This window comes from Argentina silus (genome assembly GCF_951799395.1).
Source record: "Argentina silus genome assembly, chromosome: X".
Classification (NCBI taxonomy): Eukaryota; Metazoa; Chordata; class Actinopteri; order Argentiniformes; family Argentinidae; genus Argentina; species Argentina silus.
Window position 1 is genome coordinate 28,265,956 of NC_139653.1, and position 17,817 is coordinate 28,283,772.

The window sequence follows — 17,817 nt, forward strand, 5'->3', positions numbered from 1 at the left end:
ACTACCCACCCACAACCTTGCACACCTCAACACTAGAGCAGTCATGCGAAAGGCAACCACTATTGCAAAAGACCCTGGTCACCCACTCAACCAACACATCATACTACCCCCCCCCCCCCCCCCACACACACACACACCCTGTGTCCCGTGCTACTGTGTTGTGATGTAATGTTCAATCAAGAGAGTCTAACCTATAGCACAGTGCTTTTGACACACCCACTCTTTTCAACCCGCCCGCTACCCCGGGATGCAGCTACCTATGGTCAAAGAGAGTAAGTAGGAAAGTGAGGGTGTCAACTGAAATCCGACTCAGCTGCTCGGGTAGCGTCTATTTCCGAGTTTTGATATTGCACAATAATCAGAATTATATGTGCATGTGTATTTAATGGATTTTTTTTGGATGCAATATGCTAATATGCGTTTGTATTTATGGGTCTTAAATTAGGTGTAATTTAGCTAATATGCGTCATTCACAACAGTATTTAGCCAAATAAACATTAGGCAGCCATAAGCGCTGTTCAACTTGATCATTACAATGAAATCACTTAAGTCCCCCCAAAAAACATGCTCCAAGCAGGATCGAACCCTGCTCAATTAATTTTAGGTTTAACTTGAGGGATAACTGTCACTTCAGCTACGTGAGTAAGTACAGAGTGGGTGACATGTTTCCACATACTGCAATTTTACATACTAGCCTAAATAGAACCTATTAAACAGTAAAGTATGGTTAGTATACAGTATATGCTAGAGTAGAGAGGACTCAGTATGACAATTTGGACACAGGCTTGGCCTCATGCTCCCTCAGGAATGAATAACATGCAGACGAAGTGCCCCTGTTCAGAAGAAAGGCACAGTCCCATTCCAATCGATGGCAGCTCCCTCCCATTTGGTCCTGATGGTCATCTCCACAGATGGGAACCTTCTCTCAGGGTCCCCTAGTAGATCTTTGTTGCCCACCTCCCAGTGATGGGAATGAGTGTCTGAAATGAGGAAGGTGTGGATGGGAGACAGAGTTGAGGAAAGTATATGAAGAACTTGCTCTATTACATTAATGAATTGTTACAATACAGCAGATATTAAACAATATTGAATTTGGTGCTTTTAATGATGATACAATTGAGTGTAAATTCAGCTACACTACTATTTGTAGTCAGTAATGTAATCAGTACTATGCAATCAGTATCAAATTATTGAGAGACGCAGGTCTTTTGCGATCATACCAATGGTCAGCAGTGCTGTGCCTCTTTGTGAAGGCTGGCCATTGTAGAAGTACAGGTGGAACAGGTGCTCCATCTTCCAGTCAGAGAGTAGGGAGCGATTGGGGCTGAAGAGAACGCTGTAGGTGCCATTGATGCTGCAGACCCAGATGGGCAACTTGGGCGTTTTCAACATGCTCCCCACCTACAGTGCGGCACATAGCATGGGTGAGAGATCAAGAGTCTGCTGGCATGAAAGTATGACTACGAAAATGATGAATTGAGAGTTATAAAACCTGAATTTCCTGGAACTACATGGCAATAGTCGCCTCACACAAACTTTACAGTTTTAAAAAAAGGAGGCAGATATAATTGGCAGATCAATGGGGGTAGGGGGAACAGACAGCACAAGACTTGGAACAGTGTGTCTGTGTATGTGTGTCTGTGTGTGCATTGTGGCGGCGGCAGCTTGGAAAGGTACAATACCATGGGCAGCTTTGTGTGCTCCACCTGCTCGCGGCTCCAGTGCAGATACCCCACATCACTGCGAGCCAGGACCCCATGGAGTGGCTGCTCCAGAGGACTGCCATCCTCACCATAATGCAATGTTCCATTAAACACGTTAGGACTGGCTCGGCCAGTTAGCAGCAGATTCAACAGTGCCTAATACATTTACAGAAGAGAAGATCCAATGAGATACCCATTCATAAAGCATTCTCATACAGAGAGCAGATACAAAAAACTGGCAGGTGCCAGTCAGGATACTCTGATCACAGTGAAAAGAGCTATTTTTACTAAAACTTACCAACTTTCTATATGGGATATCAGGAAGGAGGAACCAGAGTAAAAGCTAAACCATAACAATTCACTATAATACAATGCCTCTCTCAATTTTCACACAATGCCACTACTATGGCATTGTGTAAAAACAATGCCAGGAGGTCTATAAAATGATGTTCCTGGGGACATAATCACAGCTGTTCCAGTTCCTATCTTTCTCATTCAAGTGAGTACAACTTGCAGTTCCTCTGGCAGAGGCAGGAGAGGGCGCACATCACATAAGGCAAGTTACTGTTTAATTTTGTAAAATAAACTAGTGATTTTTGTAAATTAAACTAGTGATCTCGATTCATTAGGGAAAACTCCATGAAAGAACACATGTATTTTCTCCTTACTCATGAACATTGCTTCTAATACAAAATATAATGTTTCGTGGGAGTGGGAGTACTCTGACATAGTGTACCTCCAGAGACCTATTGATTGCAGTCTCTGACCCACGACTGAAATGCTAAAATGGCTATACTACTGTTGTCCTAGACACAGCAAAGTATTGTTGTACATGTAGCCCTATGGCCAAGAGTGTCCCCAACCAGATGCTCTGCTTACCTGGCGACACACAAAGTTGCCAAGGCTCAAGTGCAGCAGGTGGGAGGTGGTGCAGTCAAGGTCCTCTCTCAAACTTCAACATGTTCACAAATCATGAGACATCAAAACAGACTATTCTGGGTAGGTAACTACCAAATTACTATTGTAGTAAAGGACCTCAGGAATGGGACTGGGGTTATTTACCTTTTGATGGTCCTTGAAAAGATTATGCTATAGAGAAATAGGATGACTCCATGGCTTCCCTCTTCTTTAAACTGCAGGTAGATGTAGACACACTGACATGTTTTAACGTAGCAAAATCTTTAATTGTAAAAAAATCTGCAATTTGTATGGTTGTCCTGGTACATTTAAACCTGTTCAGCAAGCAACCGTATTACGTAGCCGGGTCATTCTACAGAGATAGTACAAATTGCATACCCGGTCAATAAAACAAATATTTAAAAGAGATGTTCAGACTTTTGATATTAAATTAAATCAATTTTGTTCTGATTTGGCCCAAGTCAATAAACAACATATTGATTTACCAACGTAATACAAAGTAAGTGTTTTCACACCACTTTCTATTGCGAGCTGTGTCCCCAGCCATGGGTCCTAACATTCATACTGAAAAATAAAGCAGTTAAAAATATTTTTGTAACCTTTAAATCTATATCAAATCAATGAAACATCTTGATTTGTTTTGATAGATATGAAGATAGATTTTACAGATGTTTTACATTCATTAAAAATTCTGTCCCCAGTTTTGATGTCACTATCGAAACACACTCTGTTTAAAGCTCCAGATGAAATATGCCATAAATCCCAACCTCAATAATATGACCAGAAGAAGAGGTAGCATCCCTCTCCATTATGATCAAATGCTGAATGGTGTATCTTTCAGCATTTTTAAGAATTCTACTGATAAAGTAAAAACAATGTTGGTGTGGTTTTAAGAAATGCCACAACCAAACAGGTTCCATTGTCAAATCTATGCACATTAGGATTGTCTGGATTTTAAAGGAGCAGGGCGCAAGTCCAAACAACAACATCCTCCCTAATAATAATATAACCCCCTGAAATGTTGTTGAAATGAAGTGCTGTTGGGTTTCTGCATACGCGCATGATTCGAAGAGGCAGCCACCAGTGACAGAAAGGCGAAAATCAGTAAGTCCATTTTCCTAGAACACCCCAGGCCAGTAACAACATTTTTGTCCACTCCATTTTAGGAAGCGTTTTTCAGAACCAAAACAGTGTTCGTACATAAATGGATCTCATTCCCTCATCGCTACCAATTAAAAATAGTCATTACAACATCTTTTAGAAGGCTTGAATGTTACATATTGCACCTTTATCATGTACATTTTTGAATGGATATCTGATGGACAACCTAACAAGCAGTCATACTGTATACAAGTAATAATGACATGGGAAAGTGAACAAATTTGGCAAAGCTCAGGTTCCAGACCTGTTATAACACCCTTTATATGTATGAATTTGCGTATACTGTACACTACTGTTAATGACTCTTGAGGTGTCTATGTTGGCCTAATGTGATGTTTTCAAAGTTCAAGAGGATCAGGAGTTAGAGGAATATGACATTCCATCCATTACTAAGATAAGGCTTTATACAGTCAAAACTGATGGGGATCTAATCTCAGAAAATAAGGTTTAATTGTTTTGAAAATTCCATTCGAAAATCGAGTCGATCATGAATCAAAATGTTGTCATTCTAATGACATCTATAAAACTCACCTCTAACACACAGTGAAAAAGAAAGTTTGAATCATGTTAAGGATTTTGTCTTTATTCGTGTTTTCTCTATGTGTTTTGGTTGTGACAATGTAATGGAAAGAACTAAGAACTGTGGGAAATATTATAACAATTACTTGAGAAGTGTTCTCTTAGCATAAAGCATACCTGACACATTGTTGATTGGATGATATGTGTTGGAAGATTCTGAAAATGTCAATGCAAATTTTGAATTTTCATATCCCCTATTTGCACCATTTCTGTAGAATGACCCAGCTGCTACACCGGGACGTAGCCTGCGCAATCCGTGAAGTACCCGTTAGTGCAGTAAATTAACCTGCTACACCAGAAACGTCAATAATTGCGCATGTGGATGCAGAATACATATCCCTCTCGGTCTGTGTCTGCATGGAACCTCAAATGTATCAATTCCTGACGTTGAAGTTGTTGTTTTATGTTGAGAGTCCTGTCAAATTCGAATATCTTCCGAGTTGGGACTTGTCCTTTTAACTCCAAATATAAACGAGGACTGTATTTCAGTTTATCAGCGAGTTTTTCAAACGTACCGCAATGGTATGCATGTACTACTAATATCAATGTTTTTATTACATTATAATACTATGAAGCAAAAACGTTTAAGCACTTTGTATGGGGTTCATGCCTGTGGTGTAGCAGGGCTGTTAAGCATCGTTATATTGATAAGATAAAATATCATGAGCTACGATAATACTGATTCAATTATGGAATTTCGTATTGAATTTTGCTAAGCCTTTATTTTGTAGTCCCCTAATAACCAGGTAACTGTATTAACAACATAATTACATAATTATTTTCTAGGAATTACCTCTAGGTAACGAAATGAAATTACCATAATGTACTAATTACTAGTGAACACCAAATGAATACCAGTGGTTGTAATAGTAGTTTGCAAACGTTTTTATCATCACAACAAAGGCCATAATGGTCTCCAAGTAACCAAAAGAAATCTCACTCACACATTGGATGTGTTCATAGATAAATTTCCTGGCCTCCTCTTTCTTGTTAAAACTGAAGAGTTGCAGCTGCAAATTAAGGGTTTGAAAAAATTATTGCTGTCATCCAGGTTTTCAGTGCACAGAATATCAAACACACCTATGTGTCAGACATTGTCAACCTGGGGGTTTAGCTAATCAATAATTTGTACTTTAATGCAGTTAATCCTTTAAAAGTGCAATATGAGATAAAAAGTATAACATGTGCAATAGAGTGGAAATACAATTTATGTATTTATGTTTAGGTATACAATTTATAACAAAGGAGTCCATACTTTCTCAGTGAAGTTGTCCAGCTTGTAGTCCAAGTGGGGGGTGAAACCATAATTAGATGTCACCAAGGAGATTGTAGCACTTCTATCCTCGCCCGCTGCCCATAGGATATCTGTCAGAGCAACAGCCATAGCCCGCTCCTGCTCCTTCTCACCAACCTCACTCAGACTGGACAGAGAGGGAGCACAGTCACAAGCATACCTCTTACAGTATCTACTAGATCAGGATTCAAATTACAGTGGGGCTTACGGGCCGGGCACACACAAAACAAATCAGTGTTGAAAGAAGGAATTGAAATATCAGCATTATTGTTGTTAATACAATCCAAATTATTTATCAATCAGTCAAAATTGATTAAGAGATTGACAACAAGCAAACACAGGTTCATCGTTGATCAGGCAGAGGGGGTCACTTGCCAAGATCAAGTAATATCAACACTATAGGGACCACTGAGTCCCATGATTTGGCCCTATTTGATCCCTTTTCTTACCTTTGAAATTTGCAGCAATCTGAGTTTGCCTGTTTGGTGAAGAGCAAGTATTTGATCATATTTGCTTGGACCACCATTTGAATGGCTCGGGATCCTCCCTAGAAAAAAAGAGAAAAATACGCAGAAGATTGGCCATTCAATGTTTAGTTTTTTCTCTGTAATACTACCCACCTAGCAATTGTATGAAGCTGGCTCTAGCCAGAGCTAGCTATTTTGACATAGAATTAAGCATAATGATTACGGCTCTAGATTGCAGGAAAAATCTGTTTCAGGTGGAGTTTTTTACAACTTCCAGAGAGGAAGCCCATTTCTCCCCTCCTTCCTCGCATACTTCATGCACCCTCAAAAATATTTGTAGTTAAATCTAACTGGTTCTTGCTGATTAGCTAGTAAAGAGACAGACTGTAATCGTACCACACCCCGGAAATGATGTTGGCAACTTTATTTAGTAGATTGGTTTAGGCTAGAGTGTCTGAACATCCTAATTCACTGAAAATAGACATAGATGATCCTCAATGAGCTGTAATGAAGGTTGAGTACTTTGGTTACTTGAGCTGAGTGTTATAACAATTGCCTAAACAACCATTTGTTTATTAATTAAAATAATTAAGACAATTAGATGTATAAATGGCACATGTGACAGTTTTAATACTCATCATTGCATACTTTATCAAAATGTTGGCTTAACCTCATTAAAGTCCTGTAGATCTCTTCATTACTCTCTTTTATGTATAAAGCCCTACTTGCATAAACTCCCAACTTACCTAACCTCATTATTGAAATTCAAGAACATAAATTATGAAATTCTCAGACAAGGTTCCTTGGTTCTCCATCGAATTGGGTGAAACCGCTTTTCACTGCTGGAACAATCTACAAACAACATTATAGTTTGTTGCTCTGGTGCAATTTAGGATGTTGATTGAGGACATCTTTGATATATTGTGGTTTTATATGATGTATTGATTTCTGTATTAAACTGTGTTGTATTTTTTATATGTTGTTTTGTAATTGTATAGATTGTGGAGAGGGTGCACCTGCAAAAGAGGCCTTGGTCTCAGTGTGTTTTCCCCTGTATAAATAACGGTTAAATAAAAATATGTTATGGGAAATGTATGAACATGGGAAATGTATACATATCCCAGTTTGTGTATACATTTCCCAACTCCACGGTTAATGTGGACAAAGATACATGTTTGAACTGCGGAAGGCCAGTGTGCTTTATCACCGCTCCACAATAGCTTTCATATGTGACACGAAAAGCTTGCTAGGTCTACCCAACTACCAGATCAGAGATCGCATAAACTAGCATGGAATGTGATGGATTAAACCAAGTTTGGAGTTGTATCAATAAGATAAAAAGCTAGGGGTGTAAATCCACCAGCTACCAAGTCACTCTTTGAGTTTGCTGCTATCTGTGAGAAGTTATCGATATGACAGCAGATGTGCACGACTTGTTAGGTGGCTTAACCCGGGTTGGTGGAGTTGATGCCATGGACCAGTGGAGTAACAGGGGAAACTCCTCACACGGTATACGCTGTGTTACAAAATGTGCGCTCCTATCATTGACATGTCAATCAAATGTGTCAAGTAGAAAATTCTGATACAGTGGGTCACTATTTAAAATGTGCATGTTGTCATCACAGCGGTGAGCTACCTCAATGACACTACTGTGGTAGATACTAGATGTTTGAAAAGATCCATCCTTCTGTGGTAGACATTACTGACAGTCCTGACATAATCACTCAAATTAAAATGAGAGAGAATGGTTTGTAATTGTAGAGCTTTGTTTCAAGCTTGCTAGATACAGTGGATTACCTCCTTGCACTGATTACAGAATATCTCCTATATTTTTACATTTACATTTATGGCATTTAGCAGACGCCTTTATCCAAAGTGACTTACAACAAATACATTTGTTTAAGTAAGTGAATCATCTATCCAACAGTCATCATAAGACAAAGTAATCAATGCTCACACCAGGAGCCATTGGCAGTTGTAATGCCAGAAGGCATATATATGTATATATACAATTATTTATTAACAGGAGAGAACTTGTACAGGAGGGTAGTGGGGGTGAAGAGGTCTCAAGGGTTGGGGTTAGGGTTAGTACAGGGAGGGTAGTGGGGGTGAAGAGGTCTTAGGAAGGACTGTTAAGATGTAGCCTGAAGAGATGGGTTTTCAATCTACGGTGGAAGACTGGTAGTGACTCTGCAGTCCTGACAGTGGGGGGAAGCTCATTCCACCAGCGGGGCGCCAGGACAGTGAAGAGCCGTGACCAATTGGCGCGGCCGCTGCATCCACATAGAGGTGGCAGTGCCAGGCGGGCAGCCTCGGCTGGCTGGCTGCCTGGCACCGCCGCATCTATGTGGTTACAGCAGCCGCGCTACTCGGTCACGGCTTTTCACTGTCCTGGCGCCCCACTGGTGGAACAAGCTTCCCACTGCTGTCATGACTGCAGAGTCACTACCTATCTTCCGCTGTAAATTGAAGACCCATCTCTTCAGCCTACATCTTAACTATCCCTCCTAAAGACTTCTTCATCCCCACTACCCCCCTGTGCACGTTTCTCTCCTGTAAATAAATTTAAAATAAATAAATAAATTTAAAAAAAACTTCCTTTCTTCTAGCATTGTGACTGCCAATAGCCCCTGGTCCTAGCATATATAAATTTTTCTTTTAGATTAATTTTTCTTATGATGACTGATGGATAGATGATTCACTTACTTAGTCAAAAGTATTTGTTGTAAGTTGCTTTGGATAAAGGCGTCTGCTAAATGCCATAAATGTAAATGTAAAATGTAGGTGCATTTTATTACTAATTAAGGACCTCTCCATATAAGTTGTGTGTTTTCCTGTGTTCAGTGTCATGTACTGCAGTCTATCTAGCGGACCTAAGTTAATGTGCTTGACTATTCTCGTGTATAAAGTGTTCTTAAGTTAGACCTAGCTTTTGTTATTTTCCCAAAGTCCTTGCCTGTTCTTCTCTGCCTACGATGTACACATATGCCCATGTCGGCATGGGTTCGAATCTGGCCCATGCCCTGCTGACATGCTCTCTCCTCCTTACTTTCCTGTCTCTCTCCACTGTTTCTATCCAATAAATAAAGGGCCTGCGTCCTTGCATTGCCTAACGTGCACTGAACAAAATCACTGTCAAGAACCACTACCGCTGATGTCCTCTGCCTTGGAGCTAACTAAGGGGGCCCAGTTCTTCACCAAGCTGGACCTCCTCCCATGGAGACGAGACAGGGCATCCACCTTCTGGTTCTTAGATCCAGAGCGATAGGCCAGGGTGAAATTGAATCGGTTAAAGAACAGGGCCCTTTAGCCTGGTGAGTGTTCAATTGCTTGGCTTCCTGGATGGAGATCAGGTTCTTGTGATCCATCCATATCACAAAGGGATGAGGTGCCTCCTCCAGCCAATGTCCCCCATCAAGGGTCCACTTGACCGCTAAATCTCCCGGTTGCCCACGTCGTAATTGCGCTCTCCCGGCAAGAACCTCTTGGAGAGGAAAACACATGGGTGAAGTTTCTTGTCCCTCCGGTCCACTGGGAAAGAATCTCAGAGGCCTCCACAACGAATGAACGAGCAGGATCAGGGTGGATGAGAATGGGCCCGAACGTTAAGTGGCCCTTAAGCTCCTCAAATGCAGTTTTATTGACGTCTCTTTGGTCCTCATGTTGACAGACACCAATAGCAAACTCCAAAGGCAAATGCAAAGCCTAGAATCAGTACTAGACACCTGTCAAGCCAATTACTTTTGGGTACCCTTTTGGGTACTACTATGCATAAAAAGTGTAATTTCTGAATGTACAATATGGACACAAATACAATCAAATAAATGTTCAAAATCTGTTTGATTTAAAATACAAACTTTTGGAGTGTAGAAAAAATGCTTCACTGTACCATTACTTATGCAGGGCACTGTATATATCTTCGTATAATCCGATGTTTGGAATGTCACACGCATTTACAAAGTATTTACACATTTGTGCCTCTATTGAAATGTATTTGAAGGATACTTGTTACTATGTGCTTTACAAAAAAATTATTGATTTCAAATAATACTGTCCTTGGGTTACTAATGAATCGATTGTGTGCACAACTGACATTTTTTCTGGGTGCTTTGTGCTATTATCTTCTGCACTATATAAGACTTCCCGTCTATGTTATTGATTTGATTAATTAAATTATATGAAATAGCATACAATTTGTAACATTTTTCACCATTGCTTTATCGTGTGTTGTGTGAATTTAACTTCTCTTGTCATCTTCTCTTCTCAATAGAAAGGATCATCAGTAGTCTAGATAAGATGATAAATTCGCTCAGAAACACCATCGGGCATACATTGTAGGCTAGATTGCTGTCCATTACAGACCAATTCCATACAGGGAATTTGTGTGATTTATAGAAATTACGTAGAAAGTTAAGAGTTTTGAGCCAGCCAAAACCTCTTAAGCCGGTTCACTCTCCCCCCATCTTGGTGATGCCTCTAGAGTATTTATTTTAAATAAGACAGGTCATCTATTGGAGGGCAGGACAAACACTCACACCAGTCATATGGATTATCAACTTTTCCTTTTGGTTTTTCATTTTACTGAAGTGTGTATAAACATTTTGTGTGCACATTTGATTGTTAAAAGTTGTCTTAAAAAGCTACTTTATTTGGCTCGGTCGTCACACAAACTTGAGAACATATATCAAGGTGAGTTTGTTAGCTACCTAACTAGCTGCAGAGTACAGTAAATGTCTCATAGCTATCCGGTAGCCAAATGTTTGACTCTAGCTAGCCTAGCAAGCTCGCTATCTTAGCTAGCTAAATGTCAGCGTCAAATGGCAAATGTTAGCTAATGGAATAAGATTTGCAAGAAACGTATAGAATGAATAATAGAAAAATATGGAATGAGTTCGCAAGATTTGGATAAGAGTTGGTAGTCTGACCTAGATTATCTATAATTCCTAAATGGAGTAGACATATGCATAAACACTTCTCTGTAATTAAATGTATTGTCAGAATAAATTGCATAAGGAGCTATTGTGTACAGCTATCTTATGAAATAAATGTTTATTAGAATAACTAGCAGATCACAAGAGGTGTACCACAGGCCTATCTCCCCATGAGTGCAACACTGTCTAGTTTACTGCCAACTGGTTGAAATATATAATAACTGCATAACATTATACTCTATGGAGCCTAATATAGCAGATATTTACACTGTACCATCCTCAAGTTCAAAGGACACTACACTATTTTAGTAGTTCTTTTTTATTATCATTATTTGTTTGTATTTTAAATGTGACCTTTTTTATTATCAGAGGATACATCTATCAAATCTGAGGACGTGGATACAATGCAGCAAGATTTCCAGAAAAGACCAAGACCTGAATAAATGCAGGCCAGCACAGCACATTACTTTGGAAGACCAACGACTACAGTGTCACAGTCGAAAATCAACAAACTGACCCTCAGGTTTGTTGTGCAGGGCCTCCATCCTCTCAGCATCGTTGAGAGGCCAGAGTTTCAAGAGTATCTACATGAGCTGGTACCTGCAAGGCACTTGATGTCAAGAAAGCCATTGGTGAAAATGGTAGACGATGAATTTATGAGCATGAAGTGAAATCTTTGTGATCAAGACTATGTTACAACCACAACAGACGCATGGTCTTCCAAAAACAGAAGCTTCTTGGGTGTAACTGATTGACTAATTGATCTAGACACACTGAGCATCATCTCAAGAGCCATTTCTTGAAGCAGACTAAAAGTGTGTCATACCTATGATGTTCTTGAAGAAATGCTGGAAGACATACACTCATGATTGAACAAAAGGTGTCTCTCACGGCCACAGACAATGGATCAAACTTTGTTAAAGCATTTAAAGTGTTTGCAGCTTCACAAACAGATTCTCTCTGAGGAGGAGAGAGATGAAGAGGACCATGAGGAGGGCCTGGAGTTCACTGATGCCACCAACATTCTGAATGAAGCCAAAGAAAATGAGGAGTAATACCACTTACCACCACATCAGAGATGTGCCTGTCACACACTGAATCTTGTGGCAACAAAAGATGCAGATAAGTCTGCAAAAACATCTGAGCCATTCAACAAGATATCAAGAGCAACCATGGGGAAATGTCAAGCCCTCTGGAACAAGCAAAATCGAAGCACTCAAGCTTCAGACGTCATCCAAAAGGAAATTGGATGCCAGCTAAAGGTGTCGAATATGACACTTTGGAACTCCACCTACCATGCCCTGGAGCGGCTGAAGAGTAGCACTGCAGGGAGAGACCTTGATGATGTCAGTGGGAGACTTGGACTACCTCGGTTCAAACAAGCGGAGATGACATTCATCAGTGAATATATATATGCAGTTATAAAACATGTGTTAGAATGTAAACAAACAACTATTGTGTTATTACAATAACACATGTTACAATGCAAATATATTTGCTGATTGACACGACATTTTAAACAAAAACATACTTTTTCAAATATGAAATCCAATGAAGGTAGGCAAGGGTCTTCAAAATCCAAAATCGCTAAATGTATGTACGCAGCTTCTCCGGCGGACAGTGTGGCGCGGTATCTCCAAGTGTTGCAGCTTCCAAAAAGGAGGAAACGCTGCTAATGGCTAATATTGGAGTGCATTGTGGTGTATGGTGACACTACTTATGCAATGCTCTATGGGAAATGCTACTGGTGGCCTTTCTTTCCTACAAACTCACTGAAAATGTCAGTTTTGACACTTGTTGCGAACGTACATCCAGAGTACATCCTCAACTCATTTTGTGTCCTGATTGCCAACAAAATTGTGTTATTATTCTGGAAAACAATGTCAAACTTGGCTGCAATATGGGAACCCTTCTTTGATTACCTTGGGAGGAGACAGGGTGCAGACTGACCACTGTACTTTGCTCTTTGTATACTATTACTTACTGTGTCAATATCTAATTTATTTATTATTATATTAAGTTGTGTTATTATTATTATTATTATGATTATGATGATGATGATTATTATTATATGGAACCTACACCTTTATTGTAATGTTTTATTTAAAAATGTTATCACACTGTATTGTTTCAATTTGTCCTGATCAAGGGAGGGGGTGGGGAGGGTTTGGATTTTAGTATTTTAATTTTTGTTGTAAGGCAATAAATAAAGAAAAAAAGAAATGTACTATACAAATAATGTCTGATTTACTTTTGATGATATCTGTCATGTTGATTCAAGTCATATTTTCAACAAACTGATAATTTTCTCTGTTTAGTACCTCAAGACAGCCAGAGGATACTGTTCCTAGAAAGCGTTCTCTTCCTACTGGTGTTTTGAGGTTGCTACAGACTTGACACTGGGCCTGTTACAGCATGCCTAAGAGTCACTGTTTGTACAACTTATCAAGTTGTACAATACATCAAAACAAACCATTCAAAGTTTATTGAAAGCAACACTGTGCTACCATAACTTTTTCTATACTCCATTTGATCAGCTTATAGAAAGTCGATAGAATTATATAGTGCTGCCTCTTTTCCCTCCCCTTCTCCATGATGGTCCTCCACATGCCTTTCACTCACCCTTTCTGCTTCCAGGGCATAGGAAAGATCCGAGTAAGGCTCCCTGGACTTGAAGAAAGACTTCTTCCACTCATAGTTGAAGACATGGAACGTATTGCCAAACAAAATCTTCCTTAGGTTCTGAAAAAACCCCACAGAATAACTGTAAATCTATTGCTTTTTAAGACATCAACTCTCAAAATCTTCTGAGCCCTTAGACTTTAAATTAATGTAAATGGAATGAACTGTGTGACTCAGTATGGACAACTGAACTCAGAGAGGTACATTTATTTTTATTTTGAGAGGTCACTATGATATGTTGCATATGATGCTATTATATTCATGTTCGTGACATTATCTCAACATAGACCTCACTATAGACCACTGAAAAATACGAGATGAGAATCAGCCCAAAGGCCATTCTACTTGTTTCCTGTTTTCCAAATACTGCACTTGCTAACTCAATCCACTGCTTAAGAAGCACATTAATAAATAAGAAGGCTATATTGCTGGTCTTTTGTCTGTGTCACGCATGCGCACGTGCATGTGCATGTACCCACAGACCATATAAACACACAGTATAGGAACCAGCAGGTCCCAGAGCTGCAGCTGTCATGAGACACACAAACAGTACTGGGTAGCAGGTGTCAAGTGACCAGCTCATGTTCCCAGACTCACCACAGCTAGCTCGGGTGTGAGTGGTAGCCCTCCCAGGCTAGGAGAGACAGCAAGTGCCCGAGGGATGGAATAGGGCACTTTAAGCAGGTTGGTGTGCCCACAGGGCAGCTGTGTGGAGGATGGTGGCCTCCCTGAGCCGTCTTCGCTGTCCTCCTCTGGTTTAGCCCTCTCCAGAGGTCTCTACAGACACAAATGTGACAAACCATAAACAAATCACATGACAGATCTGCCCCTGCACAATTGCCCAACAATTTCCCACTTACTCCTATAAAACCCAGTTCCTCTGCTTTGAGAAAGCTCAACAGTAAGCTCTAAGCAAAAAGATCAACAAGAACCTATAACAGCTAAGATAGCACATTTGAGAATTAGTTTAACTCTTGGTTGCTCTGTCTCCATCCTTCAGCTGTCAGCACAGACCGAATGCCTATCTTGACATGTGAAGATATGAGGACATGTTGCTGGCAATGGAGGAGCCAGCAAGAGTGGAGATATCAGCACTCACATCAGGGTTCTTCTTAACCTCTTCCTGCAGAATCTCGATGTAGCTCAGTCGTGAAGGCTGCAGTGCCCTGATGGTCTGTAGGAGCTCCTGATAATCTGTCATCACTGGAGCTGAACAAACCTAACTAGTGCAACACCTTTATACGCTACATCTATATGTATATAATACAAGGAAATACAGGAGAACAAATAGAGAAGGGCAGAGAGACAAGGATACAGACAGAGACGACGGAAGGAAAAATTACAGTGTACAGTACTGGCTCCTGGTCTTTCCAAGAGAGATCGTATTCAGTGACGAGACCACAACAGACAGGCAAACAAGAAGGCATCCCACCTCCACACAAAACACCACGTTTTCTGATTGGATGGGGATGACATGCAGATACCTGAGAGGACTATCAGCATAGGATCAGTTATCCCACTGAAAAAGTCAGCTTTAACCTAACTCTTACACAAGCGCAAGTGAGACCGCAGATGGGAGTGTTTATGATAGACTGGCCAAAGAAATCTTAAATAGTAATGGTGAATATATCCTACAAATAGAGTGAAAACTAAACTCAAACATCAACTTTTGTTATATACTTAAAAACTATAACCTCTTAAATATATTTAAATGTAATATATACTAGGATTCATACTACTAGGATTCATATACTATTCATTGCCAATCATTTCAAGCAGTCAATTTTACAGAGGCATTTGTCATAGCTGACTCAAGTATATTTTAGTACATTTAACTTACTTTAATGATAACATTTTGCAATTCCGACCTGTATACAAAAATGACATCATTAGTTAATTAATTATCAGCAAACAATTAATTAATTAACAGTCAAACAGCAGAAGTTTAAAAAGGTTAGGTCTTGTTCTACTATAATGTAGGCTTATTGTCTTTACTGTCTATTGTCTATAATTAGGAAACCATATGATGGAACAATTATGGAAGTTATGCAGTGACAATCATTTAATCAAAAGGAAAACTGCATAGAATGTGAATACAAATGATATCCAATTTACCTGTGAGCATTGAAGATTTCTCTCCGTTTATCCAAATCGGATATTTGACTAAGTATGTCATCCAGCTCTGTGTTGCGGCTTACAGTGTTGGGATCTTCCTCCATCTGCAAGGGATATAATAAATCAACAAGCTGTGAACCCTAGCGACTACAATTACGATTGATGTCCAGTCTCATGTCATGTGTTGAACGATTGGTAAAGGAGTGCTAATGACCAGTTGATGAGTTCCATCTTGACCCCCCACGGTCTCTTTAATTCTGTCATAAGTGTTTCAGTACAATGGAAATCTCATTGATGGGATAAAAAAAGGTGACTCAAAAGTTGTAGCCCATCTGCGAAGTTTTCCTGTAAACATAAACAACTGTTATGTGAGTGTGCATGCCTGAGGATGCCTATGCATTCTGAATAGAATTTTTGTGTAGCATTTTTCTCAGTGTGATGATCTAGTTCACATTCACTATGATGATCTAGATCACATTCACTATGGCTGAGGTCTTCATTCCATTCGTCAGTAGTAGCCTGAGGCATTTGTCCAGTTATATTGAATGAAAGATTGAACCATGATACACATCCCCAGCAGGTGGAGTAAGAATCTGCAACAGGTGACCTGCCTACCCTGGCCTCCACTGCTCCACCTTGCATCACTCCCCGATCCCCTCTTTCTACAAGTAAGAAACTTGATTAGCTTGCCCTTTAGAATGAAGTGGAGGACCCCCAAAATGGACCTCCTGGATGAGTGGTTATCTTTAGGCCTAACAGAATACTCTTTTGTCACACAATGAATTGTGAAAAGACTTGTCCCATCATACAGCACATGGAATTTTGTTTGTAGGCCTACCTTTATTGGAAATTGACCCATTATGCAGTTAAACTGTCTTTCTCAAGGCTTGTTTAACGCTGAGGGATGGGTTTGGAGAAATGTACCACCAGTCCCAAATTCATAGACAGAACTCAGCCTTATATTTTGTGTTATGATGGTGAAAGACAGTTGTATTAAGCTCATGAGGCATCTATAAGTAATATTCTTCAATAATCAATGGGTATCATACATTTACATATCCAAAAATGATATTACAAATTACGGAAATCACAAGCACCTGACACTTAGGTTTGAGGAAAACAAAATTAAACTATTGTCTGCCAGTTGTAAGTATACACACATCAATCACTGGGTAACTCTGCTCATGTAAATACTATTAAGTTAGCATTCACAGCACACAATGATGACAGTTCTGGGAACTCTTTCTAAACTGCAACTCAATGTGCAATAAAGCTCTATGCATTCATAAATGAATCCAGACAAATGGATCCTACTACAGCATATATGAAAGCTTACCTTGAACTGCACTGTATATCAGCTGAGAAATGCCTGATTTGTTTGTACAAACCTGGGCAGCTTTTGTAGAAGTCAAACTTTTATGTCAGGAGGCCAGCCTTTACTAGGCGGCCTTTATAGCCATCTTTGCAGTTACATATTCATGAAGACGTAACTACAGCCCCCTTTATTGTAGTAGTACAGTTTACTAGTGCACTCTTGTATGGGAGTGGCTTCCTCTTTGAATGTGCTTCTGTATGCCAATAATGTTTGATGGACATCCAAGGCAACAGTATTGTACTGTATTGTATTATAGGGTTAAGGTTAGGATTAGGGTTAAGGCTAGGATTAGGGGTAAGGGGTAAGGGTTAAGGTTAGGATTAGGTTTAGGGTTAAGGCCAGGGTACGGTTTATGGTTAAGTTTAGGGTTAGGGTTAGGGATGGTTCAGTATTTTCACACAATCATTTTTAGATATATCTCCCCTGTTGTTGATCGATCTAGATGGTTTTTAGGTGTGTCTTTCTGACTTGTACAAATATCATATTTTCATTCAGAACACTTCAGTCAGTTTTAATACATAAAATTAAGTTGCGATTATATTTTTAGCTTACGTTCTACTTGGATTTGTCTTGTCTCAAGCTGCATGTCCAT

The 17,817-nt window shown here is 39.7% G+C and overlaps 1 protein-coding gene across 1 annotated transcript; it reads right to left on the reverse strand.

Annotated features, from left to right (window-relative positions):
* Positions 1-837: 837 nt before the first annotated feature.
* Positions 838-15,954, reverse strand: mindy4b (MINDY family member 4B; the record flags this gene model as incomplete). Its single annotated transcript, XM_083694515.1, has 12 exons — positions 838-980; positions 1,221-1,401; positions 1,683-1,859; positions 2,583-2,655; positions 2,766-2,836; positions 5,306-5,371; positions 5,617-5,782; positions 6,105-6,202; positions 13,676-13,795; positions 14,333-14,512; positions 15,576-15,603; positions 15,851-15,954. 12 exons carry the CDS (start codon positions 15,952-15,954, stop codon positions 838-840), a joined length of 1,407 nt encoding a protein of 468 aa, XP_083550641.1.
* Positions 15,955-17,817: the final 1,863 nt, after the last annotated feature.